General features: G+C 43.3%; 1 protein-coding gene across 2 annotated transcripts in view; it reads right to left on the bottom strand.

The window, feature by feature from the left end:
• The window catches only part of SLC12A2 (solute carrier family 12 member 2), a 93,748-nt gene extending 73,036 nt beyond the window's left edge, over nucleotides 1-20,712 (bottom strand). For both annotated transcript variants that reach the window (XM_075541488.1, XM_075541489.1), the window contains exon 1: nucleotides 19,761-20,712. In XM_075541488.1, the coding sequence (XP_075397603.1) occupies nucleotides 19,761-20,477 (717 nt within the window). In that variant the 5' untranslated portion in view covers nucleotides 20,478-20,712. The remainder of the gene's footprint in view (nucleotides 1-19,760) is intronic.
• Nucleotides 20,713-25,747: the final 5,035 nt, after the last annotated feature.

Below are 25,747 nucleotides of genomic sequence, written 5' to 3'. Positions count from 1 at the left end.
AGCAACGAAAAGATTGTGTGGTATGAACTGTGAAAAGAATTGTATGAGCCCCAATAAATTGTTAAAAAAAAAAAAGATTGTGTGTACATATGGAAATTTTGGAGCCAAAGTTTCAGATTCACCCTCAATGTTTGCTTGTCAGTACTAGCTAATTATATCATCCCAAGTGACCATCGTTTCCTAGCGGGGCTGTCGGTGATTGGCGTACTCTGTGTAATGCCCCCCCCCCACAGACTACTCTTTCAAACAAAGTATTGTTGGACAGAAATCCAGTTCGCTCGGGTTAACAATGCTCTATTAATATCCAGTGGCATCGATGCAAAGCTCAAAACTCAAGTGCCACAGATAAAAGTGGCCGCTATGACATGTGACTTTACAATGAACCAAGTCAGAACTGCTGATTGCAGGCAAAAAATTGAGTCCTCTGTTAAACCCACCATGTTCTTCACTAACCATTCAAGACTGAGCTGCCACGGGATACGTTTAAAATAGCTCTACACCTTCCTCCAAAGCCCTCACAATTTGCTAATATCAACAAGCTATTAGCTGGAAAGCGTTTGAAATAATTCTGCTGCTACACAGTCTAGGGCACTAGACAAGTTCTCCATCCTAGCTTTCTGGGAAGCACCAGAAAATTCTTTTAAAATCACATATATTCTTTGGTGATAGGTCAGAGGTGTTTGTCATTTTTCTCTTGAGAATTTCTTTTGGAAATCTGGGACTCCCTGGTCCACAGGGGAAGGATAGGCTGGCAGACGACTGGCCAGAAGAACCCAGCTCCAGCATGTATTAGTTGTGTGTCCTTTGGCCGGTGGTAACTTGCCAAATGGACGGCTACTTCAAGGCCTTCAGACAACTTACCTACTCACAAGATCAGTAGGAAAAACAAACTCAGATCTACAACTTAAGAATGTTTGGGAACAATGTTTCATATACAGTGTCAACAAATACTTCATACAATATTAAGAAATCCTTCCTAAGCTTTTCCAAATTAAGATGTCCATTTGCAGATCCAGAGAATCACTTTCATTGATTTAGCAAAAACTTAAGGGTAGAGCATTTTAAAGACACCGTTGAGATAGAATTCTAAGAAAACTTCAAAGAAAATCCGACTCTGTAACCACTTTCCAGTAGTGGTAGCTATGCAATATGGAAGGAGAGTGGGAAGAAAATAAAGAAGGCAACGGAGGCAATCTCAGCTTCCACACACTTATTTCCAATGCCCTAAACGGCCATGGACACTCCAAATAAAATGGCAAAAAGTGAATAAATTATCTAATAGGAGTTTGTACTCCATTAAAAGACTAGTTGCGCTTCTGGGTAAGCACTGCAATGCTTGGCACCTGCGGAGTTCACCATTCACACCCACCAGCCATTCTGTAACAGAAAGATGAGGCTGTTTGCTCCTGAGAAGCTTGGGTCTCAGTAACCCTCTATGTACACAGTCACTATGATGCAAAATGGACTCCAGGACAGCAGACACGGGGGAGGAGTAATCTACTGAAGGGAGACCTGGTAGCACTGCTAGGTATACTTATGACACACGCTTGTTTGAACAACGGCTTTGTGCTCTATGTGTATGTTCTGCAAAAGCACCATATTTCTGGAATATAAATTCTGTGAAATGTTATGATTTGTTGTGATCCAGTCAATTATGTTTGCTTAGTTTAAAAAACCCATAGGTAAATCTCTCTCTGGTATTCTGACATTAGCAATAACACACTCTTTCATATCCTCTTCTGAATCCAGCTTGAACTTACCGCATTTATTTGCCAATGTATTATCGCAAACACTTTTAAACGATCTTCCACAAAAGTTTACTTGTGGGTGATATTGTGAAGGTTCAATAAATTCCAAATTCTGCAGGATCACCTTTCTTTGGAATGGGCACAAACATGGCTCTCTCCTAATCAGTCAGACAGATGGCTATCATGCAAATTTCCTGGAACAGACTAATGAGTGCTTCCAGCAGCGCAAACTTTTGTTGAAACACCGCTGAGTTGGAACTGACTCTGTGGCATTGAGTTTGGTTTGGGTTTTTGGTGGACAAAAGGAAAAGGGCTGGTGGCGCAGAGGTCTAAATATTGGGCTGCTAATGATAAGATCAGTGGTTCAAATCTACCAGCCTTTCATAGGAGGAAGATGAGACAGTGTTTACTAAAAATGTATATGAATTCGTATGAAGCAATTCTATTCTGTCATATAGGGTTCACTATGAGTTGGAATTGACACATAACAATGAGCTTTGCTTGGGGGTGGGGTGGTGGTGACCATATCAAATGGGGATTAGAACTTTGATTAAAGTCATGCTAGAGACTGAAGCACTGGTGCCACCATTCTCAGTACTATAGCCGCGACGGCTTGTGAAAAGGGCTGACCAACAGACAACGTGGTCTGAAAAGGATGCTGTGGCTTCAGCTGCGACGGTGCATAAAAATTACAGGCTAAAGGAGACTGGCAGTCAGTGATCGATCTTACAGATGCGTTTGTCCCACTCTCAGAAAAGGATCAGCTGCATTTGCTTTCACATGGGAAAGGTCACAATTTATTTGTATTCATTTACCATATATAGTCATGTATAAGCCAAGTTTTGAGCACATTTTTAATGCAACTTTTGTGGTAAAATTAGGTGCCTTGGCTGATATTTGGGTTGGCCTATACTCAAGTATATATGGTACTTGAATTCTCCTACTTCTGTCGGTTTGGTTAGAGGACACTTGTACTTGGCAAAGATCTGAAGTGTAATAATACATCATATTGGCAAAACTGTTGATATCTAGCACTGAAAAACAAGATAAGGCAGAATTGAATATAGTGGTAGCCCACATGACCAAATGAGGCTAGTTAATAAATCTTCCAAAATTCCAGGGGCCCTACCTAAACAGTTGTATTACAACTCAACATAAAGAAAACAAAAATCTTCAGTATAGGATAAGTAGGTAACACCATGATAAATGGAGAAAAATTGAAGTTGCCCAGGATTTCATCTTGCTTGGCTCCACATTCAAAGCAGCAGTCAGGAGATCAAACAATGCATTCTATTAGCTAAGTGTGCTGCACAAAATCTCTTTTAAAGTGTTGAAGATTAACTTCATGTTATTTTGTGATCCGAGCCAGGGTATTTTGCATTCCTCTGTAACTGGAGTTTTTGACTGTTTCCATCTTTCTGCTATTGAAGATATTGCTGCAATAAACATAAGTGCTTAAATGTTTCTTCATACTTTCTTTACTTCTTTAGGGTATATACCAAATACACAGATTATAGGATCAGAATGTATTTGTATTTGCATTTGTTTAAGGAAGCTTCACACTAATTCCTGTAGCGGCTGCACAATTCCACCAGTAATGTATGAACATTCCCATCTCTCCACATCTTCTCCAGCATTTATTATTTTGTTTTGTTTTAATGTTTCTAAGAGTATTGCTGTGAGGTGCTATCTCACTGTGGTCTTAAACTTGAATTTCTTAACATGGTTGTTGACCCCCTGGATGTTTTCTTTAGTAAATTGTTCATTCATATCTGGTGCCCATTTTTTAAAATTGGGATTTCCCTTAAGGTGCTGGGAGTTTTCTATGGACTTTTGAAATTAACCCTTTATCTGATATGTCAATGCTAAATATTTTTCCAAATCTGTGGGGTCTCTTTTAGCGCTTTAATAAAATCTTTTCATGTACGTAAATGTCCTGTTTTCAGGTGGTCCCAGTACTCTACTTTGTCTTCTATGGTGCAGGCATTTTTCATTATGTTCAGTAGTGTATGCCTTGTATTAGGGCCGCTAAACTTGCCCCTATTTTTCCATTGATGGTGTTTATGGTTCTAATGTTTATATTTAGGTCTTTAATCCATCTTGAGTTCATTTTGGCACATGGTGTGTAGTTTGGGTTCTGTTTCCTTCTTCTGCGGGTGGAGATCCTATTTCTCCAGCACCATTTATTGAAAGGTTATCTCTCCTTATGTGTTTTAGTCCTTTACCACAGATTGGGTATCTGTAGGCCCTTGATTGTATTTCTGGGTTCTCAATTCTAATACATTAGTCAGCGTGTCTGTTGTGCCACCAAGCTGTTTTGATATTCGTGGCTATATAATAGGCTTGAAAGTCTGGGAGTGAAAAGCCTCCTACTTAGTCTTCCTATCCAGGAACATGGGACATTCTTCCTTTTGTGTAAGTCGCTTTTGGTTTCTTGAAAAAGGGTTCTAGAGTTCTCTTTGTGTAAGTCTTTTGTTTCTCACTTAAGATTTATTTCTAGGTATTTTATCTTTTGGATGGTTACTATAAATGGAATTGTTCTTTCACCTTCCTTTTGGCTGTAATCTTCTATAACATACAAGAATCCAACTAATTTCTGTATGCTTATCTTATAGCCTACTACACTGCCAAATTTTTCTTTAGTTTCAGCGATTTTTAAGTGGAATATTTGGGTTTTTCTAAGTATAGGATGTCAACTGCAAATAAAGAGCTTTGTTTCTTCTGTGTCAATGTGGATACCTTAATATATTTAATGTCTTATAGGTCTAACTAAGACTTCCAAGACTATATTGATTGGTGATAAAGGGCAACCTTGTCTGGTTCTCAAAGGGGGTATGTTTTCAATTTCTGTCCATTTATTGAGATGCTAGCCATTGGTTTTGCATAAATGCCTTTATTGTGCTAAGGAATTTCTCTTTTATTATTACTTTATTGAAGGTTTTTTTTAAAATCCAGAAACAGTATTGAATTTTATCAAATGCCTTTTCTGCATCTACTGACAATAATCATATGGTTCTTATCCTTTAGTTGGTTTATGTGGTAAATTATATTGAATATTTTTCTAATATTAAACCATCCTTGCATATTTGTTACGAACCCCATCTGATCCTGATTCCCCCCCCACCAATATCTTGTTTAAATTATGTTTGCCAAAATTTTCTTGAAATTTTTGTCATCTACATTCATGAGAAATATTCATATATAATTTTCAATTCTGGTGATATCTTTGCCTGGCTTAGCTATCAGGGTTATATTTGCTTCAAGAAATTAGCTTGGTCATATACTGTCTATTTGCATATTATGAAATAGTTCATGTAGGACCTTCTTCTCTAAATGGTTGGTAAAAATTTTCTGGCAAAACCATCTGGTCTCATACTCTTTGACGTTGGGAGTTTTATTTTATGATCAGATATATTTCTTCATGTGTTACAGGCCTGTTGAGAGGTTCTACATCAGTCTATGGTAATTTAAGTAAACAATGTGTCATTAGAGTGGCAGTTACTCATCTGCTATTGGATGTTCATTGAGACAAGCTCGATGATGGCTTAAAATCAACCTAAGACATAAAATAACCACAATGTCTTAGATGATGTCAGAGAAATATCCTAATAAAGAAGATGGTGCCCCAAATTGTGCCATGATAAAACATAAGGGGTACATTCAGGAATAGACTACTGGAGAACGCAGGGAGGCATCCCGTTTCCCCAGCAGGTAGGCTCTTTTCCCATTGGTCCTACCCTAGAACCGCCTGAGGATCTGCCAACACCCATTGCCACATGGGCATTGCCCTGTGAACAACTTTCTGTTGATCCAAAGAAGCCTTACTTTTTCACAATAGCAGTCCCAGGGTATGTAGACAAAGTCTCATACAGAAAGCTGCTGCAGTAAGATCATTAAATGGAAAGACTCTGATTGAAGAAAGAACAGATCCATTCAATGAATGAAACCGCAGGCTATCTTGCTAGCCATGATGGAAGATCTGGGCAATGGTGGGAGCGCATATGTTTGGACTTTTATTGATTTGTAGTCACTGGCTAACTGCAAATGGACGATGGAAAATTGGGACAACTAAGGAGATTCACATGAAGGCATGGATCAATGGAAAGCACTCTGGGAATTCTGAGCACACAACAGATAGGACATGTTGATGCTTGTCAGAAGGCACCCTCCCTTTCCTAGGTCAGAAGTGGACTGTAATCAAGAACAAATGGACCTGTTGGTACATTTACTTAAGGTGGCCAACTGGATCAATGAACTCAGTGAATGGGGGAGGGTTGCAGCAATGCAGGTAGGCTAAATCTAGACACATTCCTCTAGACTCAATGGGAGTCAAACTACCATTAAGATTGCTCTGTCGACATTACATTGTAGCAAAATGGCGACTGTCATTCACAACCCCCTGAAAGCGCTTGGGGATCAGTTCTACAAGGAAGCCATCGAGCACTGCCGCAGCTATAACTCTCGGCTCTGTGCAGAGCGCAGTGTGCGCCTCCCCTTCCTGGACTCGCAGACAGGGGTGGCCCAGAACAGCTGCTACATCTGGATGGAGAAGAGGCATCCAGGGCCAGGCCTTGTCCCCGGCCAGCTGTACACGTACCCACCTGAGGACCCAAAGCTGCGGCTGCTGGAAATAAAACCTGAAGTGGAGCTGCCCCTGAAGAAGGATGGTTCACCTCAGAAAGCACTACTTTGGAAGCCTTGCTCTGTGGCGAGAGGGTGGAGAAGAAGGTGGAGGCCAAAGAGGAGGAAAACATACAGGAAATCCAGGTGTGTCTTGAGCCAGCCGCCTGTGTGCAGAACCCGTTGGATCCTGAGAAGACTATGGTACACTCAGCAGACCCGTAAAAGGCTCGGGGAATGTCCAGTTCTTTGTCCAGGCTAGGAGCCTTGGCCAGTCCCCTCGTCTCCTCATACCTCATCCTTGGCTGCAGTGCCACAGACTTCAGCCATGTCACCTCCCTCCAGGCAGGGAGGGCTGCTCCTGTCTCTGCTTGTGACACCTGTTGACCACACGAATGGAGTCCCCTCACTACCCATGTGCTCCTACTAGTCTGGTTTGTCCTCTCTCTCGAGTCACTATTGCCTAATGGGCACTGTATTAATACTAATACGAGTTTTATACAAAAAAAAAAAGATTGCTCTGTCTTCAAGTAAAAACAAAACAACAAAACGGAGTTTACAGATGGCTATGGGATAGATTCCCCAAGGAGAAGTTGCTGCACCTAGCTGGCAAGATCATCATAGTCGAGGATGACACTGGTGATAACAGGTGGTCTGCATAGACCTTAACTCTGGACTGGGCTTTGCATATCCCAGGATAGATGAAAAGCCCAAGATTATCAGTAAGTCAGTAAGAAGTGGAACAAATGATATTGTACTATTAAAGCCACCAAATTATATTTCCTTAGACAAATCAACATGCTTTCCAGCAAGCACATAGGGTACAGCAATGGGTCAAGAAACACCAAATTAAATGGGCATACCATGTTGCCTACTACTAATTTTGATAGAAAATTGGTATGGGCCACAGAAACACTTACCTATAAAAGGTACCATATATACTCGTGTATAAGCCAAGTTTTGCAGCACATTTTTATGCAGTTTGGTGGTAAAATTAGGTGCCTCGGCTGATACTCAGGTCAGCTTATAGTTGAGTATATGTGGTAAATGCATAATGGGTTGTGTTTTGTGTGTGGGTTCACAAACAGGATAGATTCCAACACTTCTCTGGGAGATTTGAAAAAGTTGAGATGGGGGAGAACACCGGTAAAATTGTACGGTTCTTTCCCACATCATGAAAAATGTTTTGTCTCCTGGATGCTGCATTTCCCAAACCAGGATGATGATGCTAGGGCCAGAAGCAGAGGTGATCACTATGCTAGACACGCATTATACCCCTGAACCTGTACACTCAAATGCCCAAGGTACTAAGGGGATGGACCGCACCTAACCCCAGTCTGGCACAAAGTACGTAAGTACTATGCCAAAGATGGTACCTGACCTTGTTCTGACTAACCTCTCCATTGTCTCTTTCTACAGATGCAGCTGATTTGATTCCTATGAATTCCATTTTGGCAAAGCCCATATGTATAACTGATCTTTACTTGTTATTAGGAAAAAGAAAAGCATTTGCAATGAGTAAGCTGTGGCCTTGGGAACTAACATGTGGTCTCAGCACCATTTCCCTCACCAAGTTCAGATTTCCTAATTACAGATCTTTCTTGTTTCCAACTTTCACATTCCAATCACCAGTAATTATCAATGCATTTTGACTGCACATTTGAAAAATTTCAGATTACAGAGTTGGTAAAAAACAACCCAAAAAGCAAAAAAGCCCACATGGAAGAAGCACACCGGCCAGTGCGATCACGAGGTGCCAAGGGACCAGGTATAAGGTATCATGCAAAACAAAACAAACAACGATATAAGTGTGTGTATGTATGTGTATATATGTGTATATGTATATGTATATATATACCATATTAAATGAAGGGGGAAGTGCAGAGTGGAGACCCAAGGCCCAAGTGTCGGCCAATGGAGATCCCCTCATAGAGGCGTTTAGGAGAGGAGATGGGTTAATTAGGGTGCGAGGTAGTACCGATGAAGAACACAGCTTTCCCCCAGATCCTGGATGCTTCCTCCCCCAACTACCATGATCCGAATTCTACCTTGCAGGCCTGGATAGGACAGAGGCTGTACACTGATACATATGAGGGCTGGAGGTACAGGGAATCCAGGGTGGATGATACCTTCAGGACCAAGGGTGTGAGGGACGATGCTGGGAGAGTGGAGGGTGAGTGGGCTGGAAAGGGGGAACTGATTACAAGGATCCACATGTGACCTCTTCCCTGGGAGAGGGACAGCAGAGAAGGGGGGAAGGGAGACTCCGGATAGGGCAAGATATGACAAAATAACGAGGTATAAATTACCAAGGGCACACGAGGGAGGGGGGAAAGGGGAGGGAGGGGAAAAAAAAAAAGAGGACCTGATGCAAGGGGCTTAAGTGGAGAGCAAATGCCTTGAGAATGATTGGGGCAGGGAATGTATGGATGTGCTTTATACAATTGATGTATGTATATGTATGGATGGTGATAAGAGTTGTATGAGTCCCTAATAAAATATAAAAAAAGAAAAGAGGAGAAAAAAATGATTAGGGCAAAGACTATACAGATGTGCTTTATACAATTGATGTATGTATATGTATGAACTGTGATAAGAATTGTATGAGCCCCTAATAAATTGTTAAAATTAAAAAAAAAAACAACCCAAAAAAACCCACCTCAATTCCTTCATCTTTGGCATTAAAGACTGGTGTGTAAATTTGAATTGTTGTTATTAACTGGAATTCCTTGTGGCATCTGAGTATTACCCTATCATCAAATATAAGGCATCTAAAAGAATTTAAAATCCTTTCATACAACATTAATTTATGAAGAATTCATTTTTATTTAATACGTACTGACTAAGGACCTACTGAATTCAGGCCACTGCTAGGCCCTGAAGACAGATTGGAGAGTAACAACATTGTTAGCTGCCCATTGAGTTACACGGAATGTGGGAGACAAGATTCAAATGACCACTTGAATACGCTACTGCAAACTGAGGGCTCTGAGAGAAACGAGCTGTGTCCTAGACAGGGTAATGACTTGACTTCCTCTCTGAGAAAATGAGGACTAAAGTGAGATCTTAATGAATTAACAGTATACGTAACAGGGGTAGGGGGCGGCATTCTACAGTTAGCATCATGTACAAAGGCCCTGTGGCCCAAGGAAATATTGTGCCACTGATTAACTGAAACACTGAAGAAGCCAAACTCACTATCTTGGTACTGATTCCTTTCCAGAGCTCCCCTAAAGTGGCAAATATTTACGGGAGCAGAGGGGCTCATCTGGGAGCAGAGGGGCTCATCTTTCTCTCTCGGAGAGGCTGCTGCATTCAAACTCCGAACCCTATGTTAGCAGTCCAAGTTGTAGCCCCCTGTGTCATCAGCATCCCCTGAAAGACGATGTAGGCTAATGCTAGATCATGCAGCGCCGGTTTTAAGGTCAAGAGTGATCCGTGGGTTTTTAAAGAGTAAACTGGGTGATGAGAGCACAGAGTGAATGTAAGAAGCCCAGAAAGAGAGCCATTACAGCACAAGGTACTACCATAGTTTGGACTAGGACAGCGGCAGTGAGAGTGCGTGTTTATGAAACTCCTAAAGAAGACGACAGAACCTGGTGTTGAAGTGGATGCAAGGGGTAAAGCAAAGTGTTCCGAAAGACTCAGAAGTTTCATACTGTGCAATTTGATGAATTGTGGTAGATAAGGGAGACAGGATGCAATGGAAGAAGGACTTGGTTGTTTTGGTTTGGAGAGGTAGGGAAGGGAGAGGAAAATCCTAAATTTGTAAATCTGAGATACCTAGAGACACTATGCAGAAATGTCAGGGAGACATTAGATGCCCGAACTGAAAAAAGGAGCTGAGTGGGAGACAAAAACAGCAAACCATTAGCCTACAAATACTATGGCACAGAAAGAGAAGAGCGGAGGAAAAGATGCCAGAATTCAGACTGGAGTACGTCCAGGTTAGGTATAATAGGAGGCAGCGAAAAGCATTGGGCTGCAAGAGTGACAGAAAGAAAACTAATGGAGAATGAAGTTTTAGGACTCGTGAAAGTGACAAGGTAATTTTTTTTAAAAACATCAAATGTTACGTCTAAAAGGGTGAATACAGTAACTATCAGTCACATGTGGAAAATGAGCATTTGAAATGTGGCTAGCCGGACCTGAAGATACGCTCATACACACAGGATTCCAAAACCAGTACCAAAGGGAACCAGTAGCTCATTATTAATTTTTTATACTGATCATATCTGAATTGACATTTTAGAAACAGTATTAACTTATTAAAGTTAATTTCACCTTTTAAAAACCTTTTTAAAGTTTAGGGACATATGTGAATCATATTAAAGTTACACAAGACGGTGCTGATAAATACCTTAAAGTAGCAAAAACCACAATCAATATGACAAGTATTCTTCTGAACTCGGCTCAGCCGAGCCATATTGGGAGTCTCCTACCTCTGCTAAGTCTTCTCCGACTAGTGCTGTTTGCCTACTAAACCCTACTCCAAAGTTCCAAAATAATAACTACGTCAAACTCTGTTAAAGCCAACTGGATGGAGGAACTCATTCATACTAACCCAAAAGAACCAGGGCAGAAGTTTCTAAAATTCTTAATGTAGATGAATATATGTAATTTATGGATTTTCGAGAAAACCCTACAGGGAAAATTTAGGACAGAAAAATCTCTGAGCCCAAGAGTACTATGAATCCACAAGCCAAAATTATAGCTTATAGGAAAGTCAACATACCACTAAGTTACTTTTACTTTTCAAATTTTCCCAGTGTTCCAACTAGGAACCTTGAAGTCTCTTCTCAGATCCAAGTATTTTCAAACAGCTTTGAGCCACCGTTGGGGTAGTGGGAAAGGGAAGCAAAGACACCACTGGTCTGTAGCTGTCTCACAGCAAATGCTCTTTTTCATTCCAGTACTTACAAGAGAAAAATTTTGTTCTTATTGTTCATGCTGCAATCAAACTTTGAAACCTGTGAAATTAACCCACTAGTAGTCCCCTACTCCTCTGTACTGTATCTGAAAAACTGGGAGCTTTCATGGCTTTAAAGGGGGCGGGGAGACGCAACACACGTTTACAATACAAATCAAGAGCTATTTATTTCACTTCTATTAGTTACCAAAACAGTAGCTGCATTTTATCATAGCTTACCCCATTGTAGAATGAATTACCTTGGGGACACTGGTGCTTACTACTGTCACCTTCCATAGGGGGAGGCCCAAGTTCAATTCTCAGTAAACGCAACTCAGCCACAACCACCACTTGGTCTGTCAATAGGGGATTTCATGTAGCCATGGTGCTAAGCAGCTCTCAGTGGAGATTCCACACTAAGAATGACTAGGAAGATCTGAAGCTCTACTTCTGAAAATTTGTCAATGAAAAAACCTCATCTTTGTAAGAGCCCTATCTTACAACCAACCGTGGAGTAGCTCAGAACAGGGCAGCATTTCACTCTTGTGCATCGGGGTAGCCATGAATGAGAGGACAACTCAACAAATGCTCACAACAGAAATTATTTGTAAGCTTAAAGCTAACCTCAGAGTCCACCTCTGAAATCTGCTCTTCCCTTATCTTTCCCATCTTCTTCCCATAATCTTAGATTCCTACACATACACATCCCTCCCCCAAACCATCCGCAAATCTTAACATGCTTACATCAACCACGGCAATAATTCTAAGCCAGTTCTGCTTCCACGCTCAGCCCCTAACAGTACACTCTCCATACAGCATCAGGGCTTCAAAACTACCCATCAAATCAAATCAGCCTTACCATGGTCTGCCAGAGGCGTGTACCTCTTTAGGCTTATCTAACCCTCACTACTGCTTTGACCCCTCCCTACCAGATTTTTTGGTCACACTTTAATCCCCAATGTATTACCATTCCTTCAGCCCAGCTGAGGAATGCACATAATTAAGTGAGCCTGTCTTCAGCAGCCATTTAGCAGGGAAGTAGCAGGCAGATGACTTGAGTAGCAGAGCTGCTTGCAAATTTGTGAAATAGGCCAAGTTTGACTTCAGCAAATAATTTTTTTTAAAAAATCATTTTATTGGGGGCGCGTACAACTCTTAATCACAATCCATAAATCCATCCATTGTGTCAAGCTCATTTGTACATCTGTTGCCATCAACATTCTCAAAACATTTGCTTTCTACTTAAGCCCTTGGTATCAGCTCATTTTTCCCCTCCTTCCCCACTCCTCCCTTCTTCATGAACCCCTGATAATTTATAAATTATTATTATTTTATTATATCTTACACTGTCCAGCATCTCCCTTCACCCACTTTTCTGTTGTCCATCTCCCAGGGAGGAAGTTATATGTAGATCCCTGTAATCGGTTTCCCCTTTCTACCCCACCTTCCCTCCACCCTCCCGGTAATGCTACTCTCATCAATGGTCCTGAAGGGATCCATCCACCCTGGATTCCCTGTGTTTCCAGTTCTTACCTGTACCAGTGTACATCCTCTGGTCTAGCTGGATTTGTAAGGTAGAATTGGGATCATTCTATCAGGAAGGTAAGCACACAATGATAAGATTTTTTTGTTCTGATGCCTGATAACCAGTAAATATTTTTTATGAGGGTCTCCTTTGCAGCCTTGGGAACTCATCTCTACACCCAGGATGTGACCCATTCTTATGACTAGACGCCGACCTACAAGACTCAAGTTGGGTGGTAAAGTGTGAGTGTGGAACTTCTTGTCCAGGAATCAACACAGCCTTTTCAGAGAAACCGTTTACAAGGGTTAGAGGAGTTAGCAAGCTTCAGTGTTTTACTTAGGGTCCTTGCTAAATGGGAGGAACACATCCAAAGAACAACTACTTATTAAATATCTATTCTCTAAGAAGAGAAATGAAGGAGACACAAGTTCAGTAGTATGGCACTGAAGCTGAAACCTGAAGAATAAATTGGTATTAAGGCAGAATATTCGAGGCCAAAGGAAAACATTTGTGAAGGTAGTACCATGAGGAGGCCAAAGAAGTAATTTGTGAAGGTAGTACCATGAGGAGGCCAAAGAAGTTAAGAAATCCAGCGTAGATTTTACCACTGATGCAGTAGGAAGCTGGTACAAACTATGATACTTGGCCTCGCTCCAACAAAATATATGTTGGAATCCTCACCCTGTAGATGTTGATGTAGGGTATCCTTCGGAAATAGGATTTTAGTGGTGTGGTAGATTATGCGTTGAGCTGCAAACCTCAAGGTCAGCAGTTCAAAACCAGCTGCTCTGCTGGAGAAAGATGAGGCTTCACTCCTGTGAAGACTTGCAGTCTCAGAAACCAACAGGGGCAGGTCTACTCTGTCCTACCTGGTCCTATGAGTCAGAAACAACCTGGTAGCAGTGAGTTTGTTTCTCTGGGGTTTTTTGGCCTGCTAATAATAAGGCCAAATGAGAAAAGCAAATGATTATGTGCCCTACATATAAACACCCTTGGGTTAGAAGCAGCAGCAGTGACACCAAGAAAAACAAGCACAAATGGGGAAAACCCGGTGCCACAAGAAGACCGACTCTCAAGAATTCAAGGAAGGCCAGCAGGGCTAGAGGTGGAAAGAGGCAAGGATCTTCCCCAAGAGCTCAGAGCACAAGCAAGCCTTCCCTTTAGCAGATGTCCGGAATTTGCACTGTTAGCCTCCAAAACAAGGAGAAAATTAATTTCTGTCTTTTAAAGCCACTCGCTTGTGGCACTTCTGTTAGAACAGAATGAAGAAACTAAGGCAAACGCGAGCAAAGGGTTTTGTGCCAGGGACCCACACTAGCTGCTGGTGGCCAGTGGGCTCTCAAGGGCAAGAAGAGAAATGGGGACACAGGGCAACCCAGGAGAATGCCACACTACAGCATCACTACATTCTCCTCCTCCTTTCTCTCGATTACGGCACTCATTCTACTTTCACGGGGCCAAGGCAGAGAGACAATGGTGATTCCGCCTGTCAGTGCAGAGCCCGTCTGTGGGCGGCACGGAGAATAACCTATAGCAGCTATAGGGTTGGATCCATAGCAGGCAGTACACGGTTCCTTTTAATTTTTCTTGGGGGTGGGGTGGGGGGTAGGGAGGGGGGGAACTTGACACAGGGGGCAGGGAAACTATGTCCTGGCCTTGGAATCAGAAAATCTTGAGTGTGAATTCCAGTTGTACCATTTTCTAGGAAAGTGACATTAAGGCATTTCTTCGGCTTGTCCAAGCCCATTTTATTATGAATAAAATTGTGAGGCAGAAGGAAGAAGAGAGAAGTCTATAGACAACTGGCACACTGTCTGCAAAAGCTTCCAGTCTTGGTCAAGGACAATTGTTAAGGTAAGTGACAGTTTACAAAGCATTTTAACAATGCTTTAGATCCTCACAGACACACACGGAAAAAAGACCAGAAAAAAAAAAAAAAGGTGTGTTGGGGAGGTGCTCAAGAGATGGATTGGCACAGTAGCTTCAACACTGGGCTCACACATGGCAGCAATTATGAAGGTGGCACAGGACCGGCCAGGTGTTCTGCATGCATTTGTAAATTGTGTTTCACATTTAATGGGCTTTTACAAATTTAAAATGCGTGGTCCACCAAGTCTATCATTCGTGTTTTCCCAAAACCATGCACTCACTTCATGTCTGTGTCACATTTTGATCGTCACAGTATTTCAAACTTTTGCATAATGCTATTGCACACTCAACAGACTACCGTAGAGTGCAGACAGAATTTTTATATGCACTGGAAAACAAAAAAGTGTGACTGACTTTAGTGTAATAATCACATTCTAACAGCAGTCTGAAATAAAACCCACAATCTCTCCAAGGCCTGAGTTGGAACCAACTAGATAGCACCTACGAACAATACACTTTTCCAGATTCAACAATTACATCTGATAAGCTCCCTTCAGAGGTAATAGGGACAGAAACCACTACTTAGGTTTATTGTTTTCTAATCAATTTTTAAAAATCAATTCCTGGCATCAGGCTTGGAATGGTCATTCTTCTTTAAAAATTTTTCTCAGGGCCGCAGTCTGCTCTCAGGACTATTTCTACTAGCCTCTTGGAGACTCCCTTATTTCCTTTGTTAGTGGCTCTCATGCCCTGACAGATGGTTTCTCTATACAATACCCGTTTTCAACGATCCTGTCCACCCATTTTCCCTAGGCAATATCATTCCGGACCTTAAGCATCATCCCTTCACCCCTCAGAATGACTCTTGGAATAAGATACTTCACAATCTACTCAAAGAGAAATCCCCCCCACCCCCAAATCTGTTTTTCCTCCAGCCTTTCCCATCGCAGACAGCTGTGCCACCCTGCACTCAGTTACTCAAATCACAAACCTGGCGACAGCCCCCCTTACTGTTTCACATCCAATGAGTTCTGTCACCAAGGTTTGTTATCTCTAACCGATAGCCTGGGTTACCCTACTTCTACTCTTAACCTGCCAATTCATTCTTTACCCAGAGATGTTTAAACAAATCACACCAAGTCACTCTCCCACGCAAACCCTTCTCTGCTGGCCTTCTTAAAGTTCTTTGAACATATCACTTCCTCACCTTACTAACTTCACATATGTTGTTTCTTTAGCCTGGGATGTTCTTCTGCCTATCAACATACTCGCAGCTTCAGACTAAAGGCCTCCCCGTACCCCAACCAAACGTAGGTTCTATTAGAGCTTCACCAGCTGCAGTCATCTGGTCCCGTTGGTCAGGAGTTCAAGACCACCAGCAGCTCTTTTGGAGAAAGACTGGCCTTTGTACTCCTGTTAGTCTCAGAAAGCCACACAGGGCACCATGAGTCAGCACTGACTCGATGGCAGGGAGAACATCTATAGTTTTCTTTCACATCATTGGAAAATAATGAGTAACTACATTTGTGCCACTGTTTGGTTAACGTCCGTTTCAGCTGAAACAGTTATCTATTCTGCGAATCACTCTCATCAATCCTGCTGCACAACCCACTGGGATCACTTAAAGGCAACCCCCTCCCTAAAAAATATTTGATAAACAGAGAATGCATGGATCATAGCTCCACCCTTAACTATTCCCCTTTAAGTGTCCTTAACTACTCTTCCTCAATTTAATATTTAAGGAAAATTCTTAAAGTCATCATGCTAGAGACTGAAAATAATTCAAGTGGAAAGAAGGCAGTATAACACGTTTCTAGCCAATTTGTCTTTTACTTCTTCCATCGTTTTGTTCTTCCATGGTTCTTAAACAGATTTAGACACTTAGTAGATACTTAAACTGTCAGTGATAATGACAGGACAATATGTAATCAAGCACAAGAATTAAATGTTACAGAAACTCTAATTACTATGATTCACTGAGTGCTAGAAGCATTAAAAAAGCATGTAAGCGAAGGGTCACAATTCAGACGGGATAAGGATCAATTCTTGAGGATCTGGCCAATTCATGTCATTAATTCTCTCCTACCAGTTCCCCAACAGCGTTTCTAATGCCATGACGTACTACTGAACATCACAGTTCTTTAATCTGTTTGCTAAATTCTGCACAAAAGTATATTCAATCTGTAGGTCTATGATTACAGCCCAATTTCATTGCCACAAAGTCAATTCCTACTCATACTGACCCACAGAACAGAATGAAACTGCTCCTTATGGTTGCCCAAGGCTGTAAATCTTTTAAGAGAACAGAAAGCGTCATCATTCTCCAGCTGTTGGGTTTGAATCATCAACCTTGCAGTTAGTGGCTGAAAGGTTAACCAGCTGTGTTACCTTGACTACTTGGTTTTAAGCTTAATTTAAGTTTTGTTGGCCATAAAAAATATACAGATTTTAAAAATTCATAAGATATGCATTAGACTACCTGTTACTACCTGAAAAATTCTAATGCTGCTTTTTACACATTACATTCACCTAAGTATACAGCACTCAAGAGACTCTAAAATGGAAATTCTGGAGTTTATACTCTCCGAAGGGCAAATGTAAGGGCAAAATAGTAAGTACACCAGTCATTACTTTCTGAGCTTAACCTTAAGTGTGAAGTTTTTCCTAATCATCACAAAAACCTTGCAAGTAGAAAAAGCTGAAGCTGAGTTTGGGTAACTTCGTCAAATACCTCATAACAGGTGATTCTATTTTTTAAACTGAAAACTCTCTCTCTCTCTCACACACACACAGCCTAATGAGTCTAGAGTTCTGAAGAACTTCAATAGCTTTGTTAATTGGTAGAATTAAAATAACAAAATCTTCCTAGGAAGCACAGAAGTTCATAGTCCCACTTTGAAAACCTCCGTTCTGCTTTTTAGTCCATCTTTTCTTGCATGCACTGCAGCTGCCTTACATTCAGGAGCCCTGGTGGTGCAGTGAGTCAAGGTCAGCAGTTCAAAACCACCAGCTGCTTAACAATGAGGCTTTCTACTCCTGAAAGGAGTTACAGCCTCAGACACCCAAGCGGCAGTTCTACCCTGTCCTATAAGGTCACTATGAGTCACAACAGACTCAATGGAAGTTTGGTGTTTAAAATGCATTCTGAAGAGCAAGTTTTAGAGTCTCTTCTGACCTTTTTGGTTAGTTGAAAAAATATTTCTGAAACTTTCAATTAAAAACTTTCTAAAGAAGACTTGGTTTCTAACATGTATATAGAATGTTTTCTTTCCAAACTACTCTGCTTTGGAAAAATGAATCTGAAATTCGTTTGTATAAAAATTTCAATAGTTTCACGCTCGTGAAAAAGGAAAATTACTAGCCCCTTATCTACTTTAGTCTACAAAGATTTGAAGCTTGTGTTAAAAAAACATCGCATTTGAGAGAAACAAAAGGAGCACGAATACAAGTGTTCTTAAAAACTGGTTATGCACAAAATAACGAGGTATAAATTACCAAGGGCATATGAGGGAGGGGGGAATGGGGAGGGAGGGGGGGGAAAAAAAGAGGACCTGATGCAAGGGGCTTAAGTGGAGAGCAAATGCCTTGAGAATGATTGGGGCAGGGAATGTATGGATGTGCTTTATACAATTGATGTATGTATATGTATGAACTGTGAAAAGAATTGTATCAGCCCCAATAAATTGTTAAAATAAAAAAAAGTAAAAAAAAAAAACTGGTTATGCTCCTGATTGTGACAAAATATCACAATAGAGTAACTGTACTATTATGTAAATGTCAGACTTTTAAACAATCAATAACTCTAAGGGTTGGGACCTTTACAGCTATTTCAAACTGTATGAGTGTTACATTATCAAACCCTGGGACAAATATCTTACTATCTGAAATGAGTATCTAAGATAAAGTATATTCAAAATAAATCACATATACTCTGATATAAGCTTTTCCAAACTGTGATCATGTCATCCTATGTGGTACCAACTCTTTGTACTCACAAAATTCCATCAATGTAATCATTATACACTTGTAAATTCAGACTTCCCTGTAATATCGACTCATAAAAAAGTTAACCATTAACCACATCTCAAAGGCATCAATGTTATCTCAAATAATGAATCAGGAACTCAAAAGAGATGTTTTCTGTGGTCATAAAAAAGAGAATTACAGAAATTAAGAGTTAATGGCTCAACAACAAAACCAAATTCAGCGGAGGGGGAGGACTGGGGTGTTAACGGAGATGGCTTTGTGTTCACGAAGTACAGCTGCCTTTGCACAGCCACCAGAACTTCCCGGACATCCTTCCTAGGAAAAAGAAGTTTTCTTCTTCTTTTTTATTGGTCTTTCTTTTAAAGGCCCCGCTTCTCCATCTCCATTGTTTTAAATAGTCCCTTCCCAAAGGTTTACATTAAGAATAAAATGGACTTATGCCATCATCAGGAGCAGCTTGTTGCAACATTTAAGATTCCTATCATCTTTTTGCACAATTAAGTTTACAAGAACTGAACTTTAATAATTCATAGACCACAAACGCACCCTGTGTTAAGATTTTCCTGCAAATACCAACGTCCTCACTCCAGGGAGACCTAATGGGTGTATGTATATAAGGCACACTATAGGATCTTTAAATTGGGCACAGATGGTAGGTGCGCTCCATCCCCTCCCAAGAGATGCCCACACCCAAATAAACCTCTTGAACATTTCCTTCCCAGGAGGTGAAGGGTGGAGACAAGTTGGCACAAATACAATTGTCATCAGAGAGGTGATAGCTAGCCAGCCTAGCATGGGGGGAAAAAAGGCGTACATAAGCTATATCGCTGGATGAGACGGTGACTAAATACAGCCTCTCCAATAACACGTTCACTAGTCGAACGCTTTGCAAACTTTTCAGAGATTGGGTTCCATTCCTCCGCAATCCCAAACTTGACAGCTGACTCCAGAGAGGCCAGATAGTGGTGCATGCTCATTCCCGCCACCTCACGCAAGGAGGGCTGCAGACACCACTCGGGCCAGCGAGGAGCAGCGATCAATCTGGGAGGGGAAAGGAAGGGGAGAGCGAGCTGGGGGTGGGGAGGGGTGAGGAATGGCTCACCTTTTCCAGCTCGTCGTGGAGCTCCGCCAGGCTGGGCCGGAGCAGCTTCTCGCCCAGCTGCGCGGCCGTGTGCCGGTAGTGGTCGATCCTGGGCACGGCGTCCATGGTGTTGTGGCCGAAGGTACGCAGGTAGTAAGTGTTGGTGTGGGTGTCATAGTAATAGTGGTGCTGGTGCCCGCTGCTGCCGCCGCCGCCCGAGTGCAGGCTGCTGCCCTCGCTCAGCACCGTGTCGCCGCCGTTCTGGAAGCTCACGTTGGGTCCGTCGCCTCCGACCCCCGCCGCCTCCGACAGCTCGTCCGCGGAGGACGAGGCAGCCGGATCCACGAAGTTCACGCGGAAGCGGCCCTTGGCTTCCTCGCTGGCTTTGGTCTGCCCGCTCCCACCACTGGCCTTTCCGGAGGCGGGGGGCTCCTCGCCCGCTGCGCCGGCCGCCGCGGCAGCGGCCGCGGCTGCGGCCCGCCCCGCGCTCTCGGAGACCAGGTCCACCTGGAAGCGGCTCTGGCTCGGGGTGGGCCCCAGGGGTCTTCCGAGCCCATCCCCGGCAGCTGGGGCGCCCTCGCCGCGGAGCCCGCCGCCGCCCTGGCCCGTGGGCGCAGCATCCTCCGGCGCCGAGGGCACGGCTGTACCGGGCAGGTCCATCGCGGCAGCAGGCGGGGTCTCCCCGGGCCCGGGCGGCCTCGGGGCGCCGGAGGAGGGCGCCGTGGGCCCCGGCTCCATCGCTGCCCGGCTACCTGCGAACGCGAAGCGCCTGGCCGACGTCGCAGGCTACGTGTCTTCCTCGTCCCTGGCCGGCAGAGGCGGAGGCGGCGGCCGCAACGCCAGGTGAGGGAATCGCTTTCTCCTGCGCCCGCCCGCCCGCCGCCTCTCGCCCCGGGCCGGCACGAACAACGCCGGCAGCCGAGTCAGCGCGCGAGTGAAGCGGCCGCGGGGCGGGCCCTGCTGTTTAAAGCCTCGGCGCCCCGCTCGGGCTGCAGCGCCGGCTGCAGCACGCGGGAGGCGGGGCCTGCGGAAGCCCCGCCCCTCGGCCCGCCCACCCGGGAGCCCCGCAATGGCGCGCGGCAGACGCTCCCTCCGCGCCCGGGCCCTCCGGGGTTCCAACGCCACCCCTCAAGAGAGCGGGCCACTCGGGGGTCGCCTCCTGCCAGTCCGCACGGGTCCGGAGCCAGCGGGAGCGGCGTGGTAAGGGAGGGGCACGGGCGCGGCCACGCGCCGCCTCCCCTTCCGTCGCCCTCTCCCCACCCCTCCTCCTCCCCGCGCGCACTCTGCGGCGAACAAGGAGCTGGCGCCCGGCCGCCTCCCCCTCCACCGTCCCTGGGTTCGAGCAAGGAACTGGCAGCTCAGGCCAAGGGCTCCAGTCGGGGACTGGCCCGGAGGGCTAAGGGGCCTGCGAGCCCTGCCTCGGTGGGCGCCGGCGGCAGATGCTCCCGCAGCAGCTGCCACCACGGCGGCAGCTCCGGGATATATATATTTTTTTTTAAGTTCTGAACTCGCAGTACTTGAGCAGACGACGAGATCTCGCGAGATGCTGTGGCGAAAGAGCCACTTCGCTCCTCCTCGCCCCGCCCCCTCCTTTCCCCCGCAGGCGCGTGGTACCCGAAGCCGGGCTGGAGCCGCCCGCTGCCCCTCGCTCCTCCGAAGGATGCTGGGCTTTCCCGTGAAGCGCACTGGGTCTTCCGGTGGCGCCGGCGAGCGGTGCAGACGGGGCGGGCGGCCTGCCCCAGCCCCCAACCGGCTACTACTTCCCTTATTCACCGCAGGCCAAAGCGGGGGGGGGGGGGGGGGGGGGGACAGGATTTCCTCTGTGCAGCCTTTGAGGCAATCGACTTGGTCCCTGCCTGGCCGTTAGAACCATATACTCTAATTCCTTTCCTGATGTAGTGGATGTGTACACACGTGTGATGACATGGTGATTTTAAAAGCAGTGATCTTTGATGAGAAGGGGACCGTTGCCATAGCTTACTGTTCAGAACTAGATTGAGGTATTTGCATAAATGATTGGAGCTCAGCATTCAAAGACTGCACAGATGACAGTAATTGAGAAGTCTCTGTTTTGTGAAGAACTGCTGTGTCTTCATGAAAAGAGGAAAATGTTCTCAGGGAAATAAATTACATTCCAAATTTCTTGGCCACAGAAAACCCGTTTTGAACCTAAATTGTAACCCAAACCAACCAAACTGAACTTGCCATCAAGCCCAACAAAGTCGGTAGGACGAGTCCTCTGAGTTTCTGAGACTGCAATTCTCAGACTTGCCTCATCTTTCCAGAGTGGCTCCTGGATTTGAACTGCCGCTGACCTTTGGGTTAACAGCCCAACACATAACCACTATGTCACCAGGCTCCTAACTGCACCCTTAACCCTGAGTTAAAAACAAACAATCCGAGGCAGCAATCCGTGGCTTTCTCTAAGAAGGTATTGTCTATATTTAAAATGTTTGTTTATAGATGGACACATCATCCTCTGCTGAATCCTTGAAGCATAATCGGAGTGCGAATTTACAAAGTATATGAAAGCGCTCAGAAAGCTGTAACCAGGCAATGTTTTTAAAATTATAACAACGATCTCCCTTGACCTTTACAACTTTTCATCTCCTTTTTGTATATTTTAAAGATAAACAAGGAACAGCTCTTGAATCTTGATGCTGGTATTTTTTAATTTGCCTTTTGAGCTGTAGCAATATCAGAAATCCAGAAGAGGCAAGAAAAGTCAAACTAGTTTCTTCTAGGGAATTGCTGTCCTCACTGATCAATTTTCTTAGTTCCAAATAGAATTTGATTGTTTTTGACATTCACTATTTATTTAACTGAACAAGTGTTGAGCACCTCTTATTAAACTTCTTTATGTTCTGGGAATTTAATGGTTGGTGAAATAGACAATCCCATCTTATATGGAGCTCATATTTTAGTGGGAGCTATACACTAAGATAGAGTATATAGCATGCTAGGGGTGATTACTATGGAAAGGAGAACGACTATGTGCGTGATATGGGGGTTGAAATTTAAGTGGAATTCTAAAATTCACTAGAAGACCCCAATGAGTGATTTGCATAAGCCATTGGAGGGGGAAAGACCCATAGGTAGTAGCATGCCTGACATGCTTATGGAATTGTAGCTGAAGCTGCTTAAACGATGCGCAAAATGGAAGGAGAAGTGGCCAGATGATATCAGACTTTGCTAAAGATTGGAAGAACTGTGGTACATACATACAATGGAGTACTATGCATCACCAAAAAGCAGTGATGAATGTATGAAGCACATCGCTGCATGGGAAGAACGAGAAAATCATGCTAAGCAAAGTAAGTCAGGCACAAAAGGACAAGTACGACATGAGTCTGCTTAGGTAAGCTTTTTTTAAAAATGCAAAAGGGGCATAGGGAAAAAGCTACTATATACAAACATTCCTGGGGTGAGGACCAGATAATATGGCAGGGACCAGATCAAATACAGGGATACACATGGTAGACAAGTAAAAAGGAGGTGGGAAAAGTTAAAATAAAAAGTAATAAAAAAGAAGTGGGTTAAAAAAAAGAACTGGCCTTTACTCTGGGTGAGGTGACAAGTCCTTGGAAGGGTTCAACACAAGAGTAGCATTGTCTGGTATATATTTAAAGGGTCAGTCTAGCTGACTTGTTGCAAATGGATTGAAGAGGAGCGTGGTGGGGAAAATGGTGACATTCTGGAGAGGTAATAAGATTTGCTGATGATGAGTATGAAAGAAAGTGTACCTTCAGGTGTTTGCTCAAAGCCCATTGAAGAATAAATGGTTTTGCTGTTCTCTGAGTTGAAGGAGATGTTTGGGTGGAGACAACAGTAGGAGCTGAGTTTGAGATACCTATTGGAGGGAACACACAGATAGTACTATTAAATACTTAAGTACTTAATTAAGTACTTAAACTGGAGACAGTCTTGCCTAGGAATATGGTGCAATGAGATGCAAAGTTGAAGAACCAGACCTATTCAGAGAGGAAGTGACTTTTAAAGGTGATTAGGACTAAACTGAAGGGTTGTTTTTTTTAAAGAGACTTGTGAGAATATTTAGTATATTTCTAATTATAAAAGTAATACACATTTGACACAAGTCAAAATATAAAGGGAAGTAGTAATTATAATGTCATCACCCAAAAATAACATTCACCTTTTGAGAGATACATAAGGTATCTACAAGTATATGTATACATACATATATATACACATAAATACATACAATGGTTTATGTTTTGTAACTTTAAAAATGTAACTCATAACATGAATCAATATAAATAAATATTTGCAACTCCATGAGTTATACTGGTTTCATGATGCTACATCATGTGGATTTAACGTAATTTACTGAGTCTGTGTCCCATTTTTGAACATTCAGTTTATTTCCTTTTCTAGCAGTCTAGTAAACAATGTTTTATCGGGTAGCTGTGTGTATTTATCTTTGTGTTTAATTGCTCATTCCTTTGCATACATTAGAAGGCGTGAGACTCCAGTGCATGTATGTTCTTGCAACTCCTGGCATACTTTGTACAATTGATTTTCTTCTGCCAGCATTGGATCTGAGTGCTTGCTTTCACCACGCTTAAAGTTCTAAGATTTTCTTTATGCTTATCATTTAATTATGAAAGGACTTTTAAGTTTTGCTTTACCCTTTGCTAGCAAGGGGAAACCTTTTAAGGATTTTCATCCCTTCTGTGCAATCTTGAATTCTTCGATGTCCACAAGATGATCAGTGAAACAGGATATTATATGATGGGGACATTATACAAACAACATTGCTTACTGGAAGTCCCAGAATTGCAATTGAGTTCTGTTCATAAATCTGTCTTTAAGTCAAATTTGTATGTTACTTGGAACAGTTAGGTATAGTTTATATAAATCACATGACAAATATTTGCCTGTGTATATAGTTCTATGCATAAAAATAATGAAACACTTCCAGATATACTAAACTACTTTTACCATAACTATAATAATAGTGCTTTAATGTGTTTTTCAAAGAATTCTGACACTCGTGGGGCCTTGGTGATTTGGATTCTGCTCGATGGCAGCTGATAACTGGTGTGGTTTCAGAGGCACAGTGTACCTGAGGACCGTAGTCACCCTTGTCAAAGGGTGAACCCATGACCAAATGTGCCAATCTGGCTCTCCTAAAAATTTGGCATGTTGAATGGTGTGATGGCAAGTCAGGAAATAAATACAGCTGCTGAGACTTTCAGAAGCTGACCACTCACTACCTCCCTCACCGAGGAACTGCCTTGTCAGGATGCAGCCCAAGGTCAGTGCCTGGCTGAAGGGGCAATACAAAGAAAGGCCTAGCTGCCTTGTCTCAATTTAGGGTACTCTAAGGGCATTCCAGCAAAAAGTACCCTACAGGTTTGGCTGAGACTTCAGTCAAGTCCTCACGAAGAGCCTGCTTCCCTCTCCTCCAACTCCTGCTTCCTCACTCCACAGCAGTGTGAATCTTTTTGAGAGCGCTCCCCAGCAACACCCTTCTTAATTTTTTTGCCTCAGGATCTGTTTCTAGGCAACTGTTGATTTATTCAAGGAGCCCTCCCTGATGGCCATAGTGGATTACATGCTCAATTGAGGTTCAGGATTCTAACCCGCCCACTGCTCCACGGGGGAAAGATAGGATGATCTTCTGTAAAGATCTGCAGCCTTGAAAACCCTGTATGCAAGCATCGCTCTGCTCCATCGGGCCCCCAAGATGCTGGTCCGTTTATGCCAGTGGTGGCATTCAGAAAAGACTGTGGTAGTTTCTGCTACCGAGACCCTCTGGAGCCACTTCCCCTGACCTTTCTAACTGGTTCTTCTTCCTTTTCACAGCTCTGTATTCTCCCAGTGAAGCACCGGTTTTTAACGTAGTTGACTAGCATGTACTTCACATAACACAAGGGAACAGTTCAAACGCGTTCAGAGCAGCTGCGCCATCATCACAACAATCTATCTGGAATTCTTATTCTTTATCCAACTCGATGTTGTTAGCTCCCCACTCACTCCCCCAC

This window comes from Tenrec ecaudatus, chromosome 2 (assembly GCF_050624435.1).
Source record: "Tenrec ecaudatus isolate mTenEca1 chromosome 2, mTenEca1.hap1, whole genome shotgun sequence".
Classification (NCBI taxonomy): domain Eukaryota; kingdom Metazoa; phylum Chordata; class Mammalia; order Afrosoricida; family Tenrecidae; genus Tenrec; species Tenrec ecaudatus.
The sequence above is the reverse complement of the archived record's forward strand: the minus strand, read 5'-3'. Positions and strand labels throughout refer to the sequence as shown.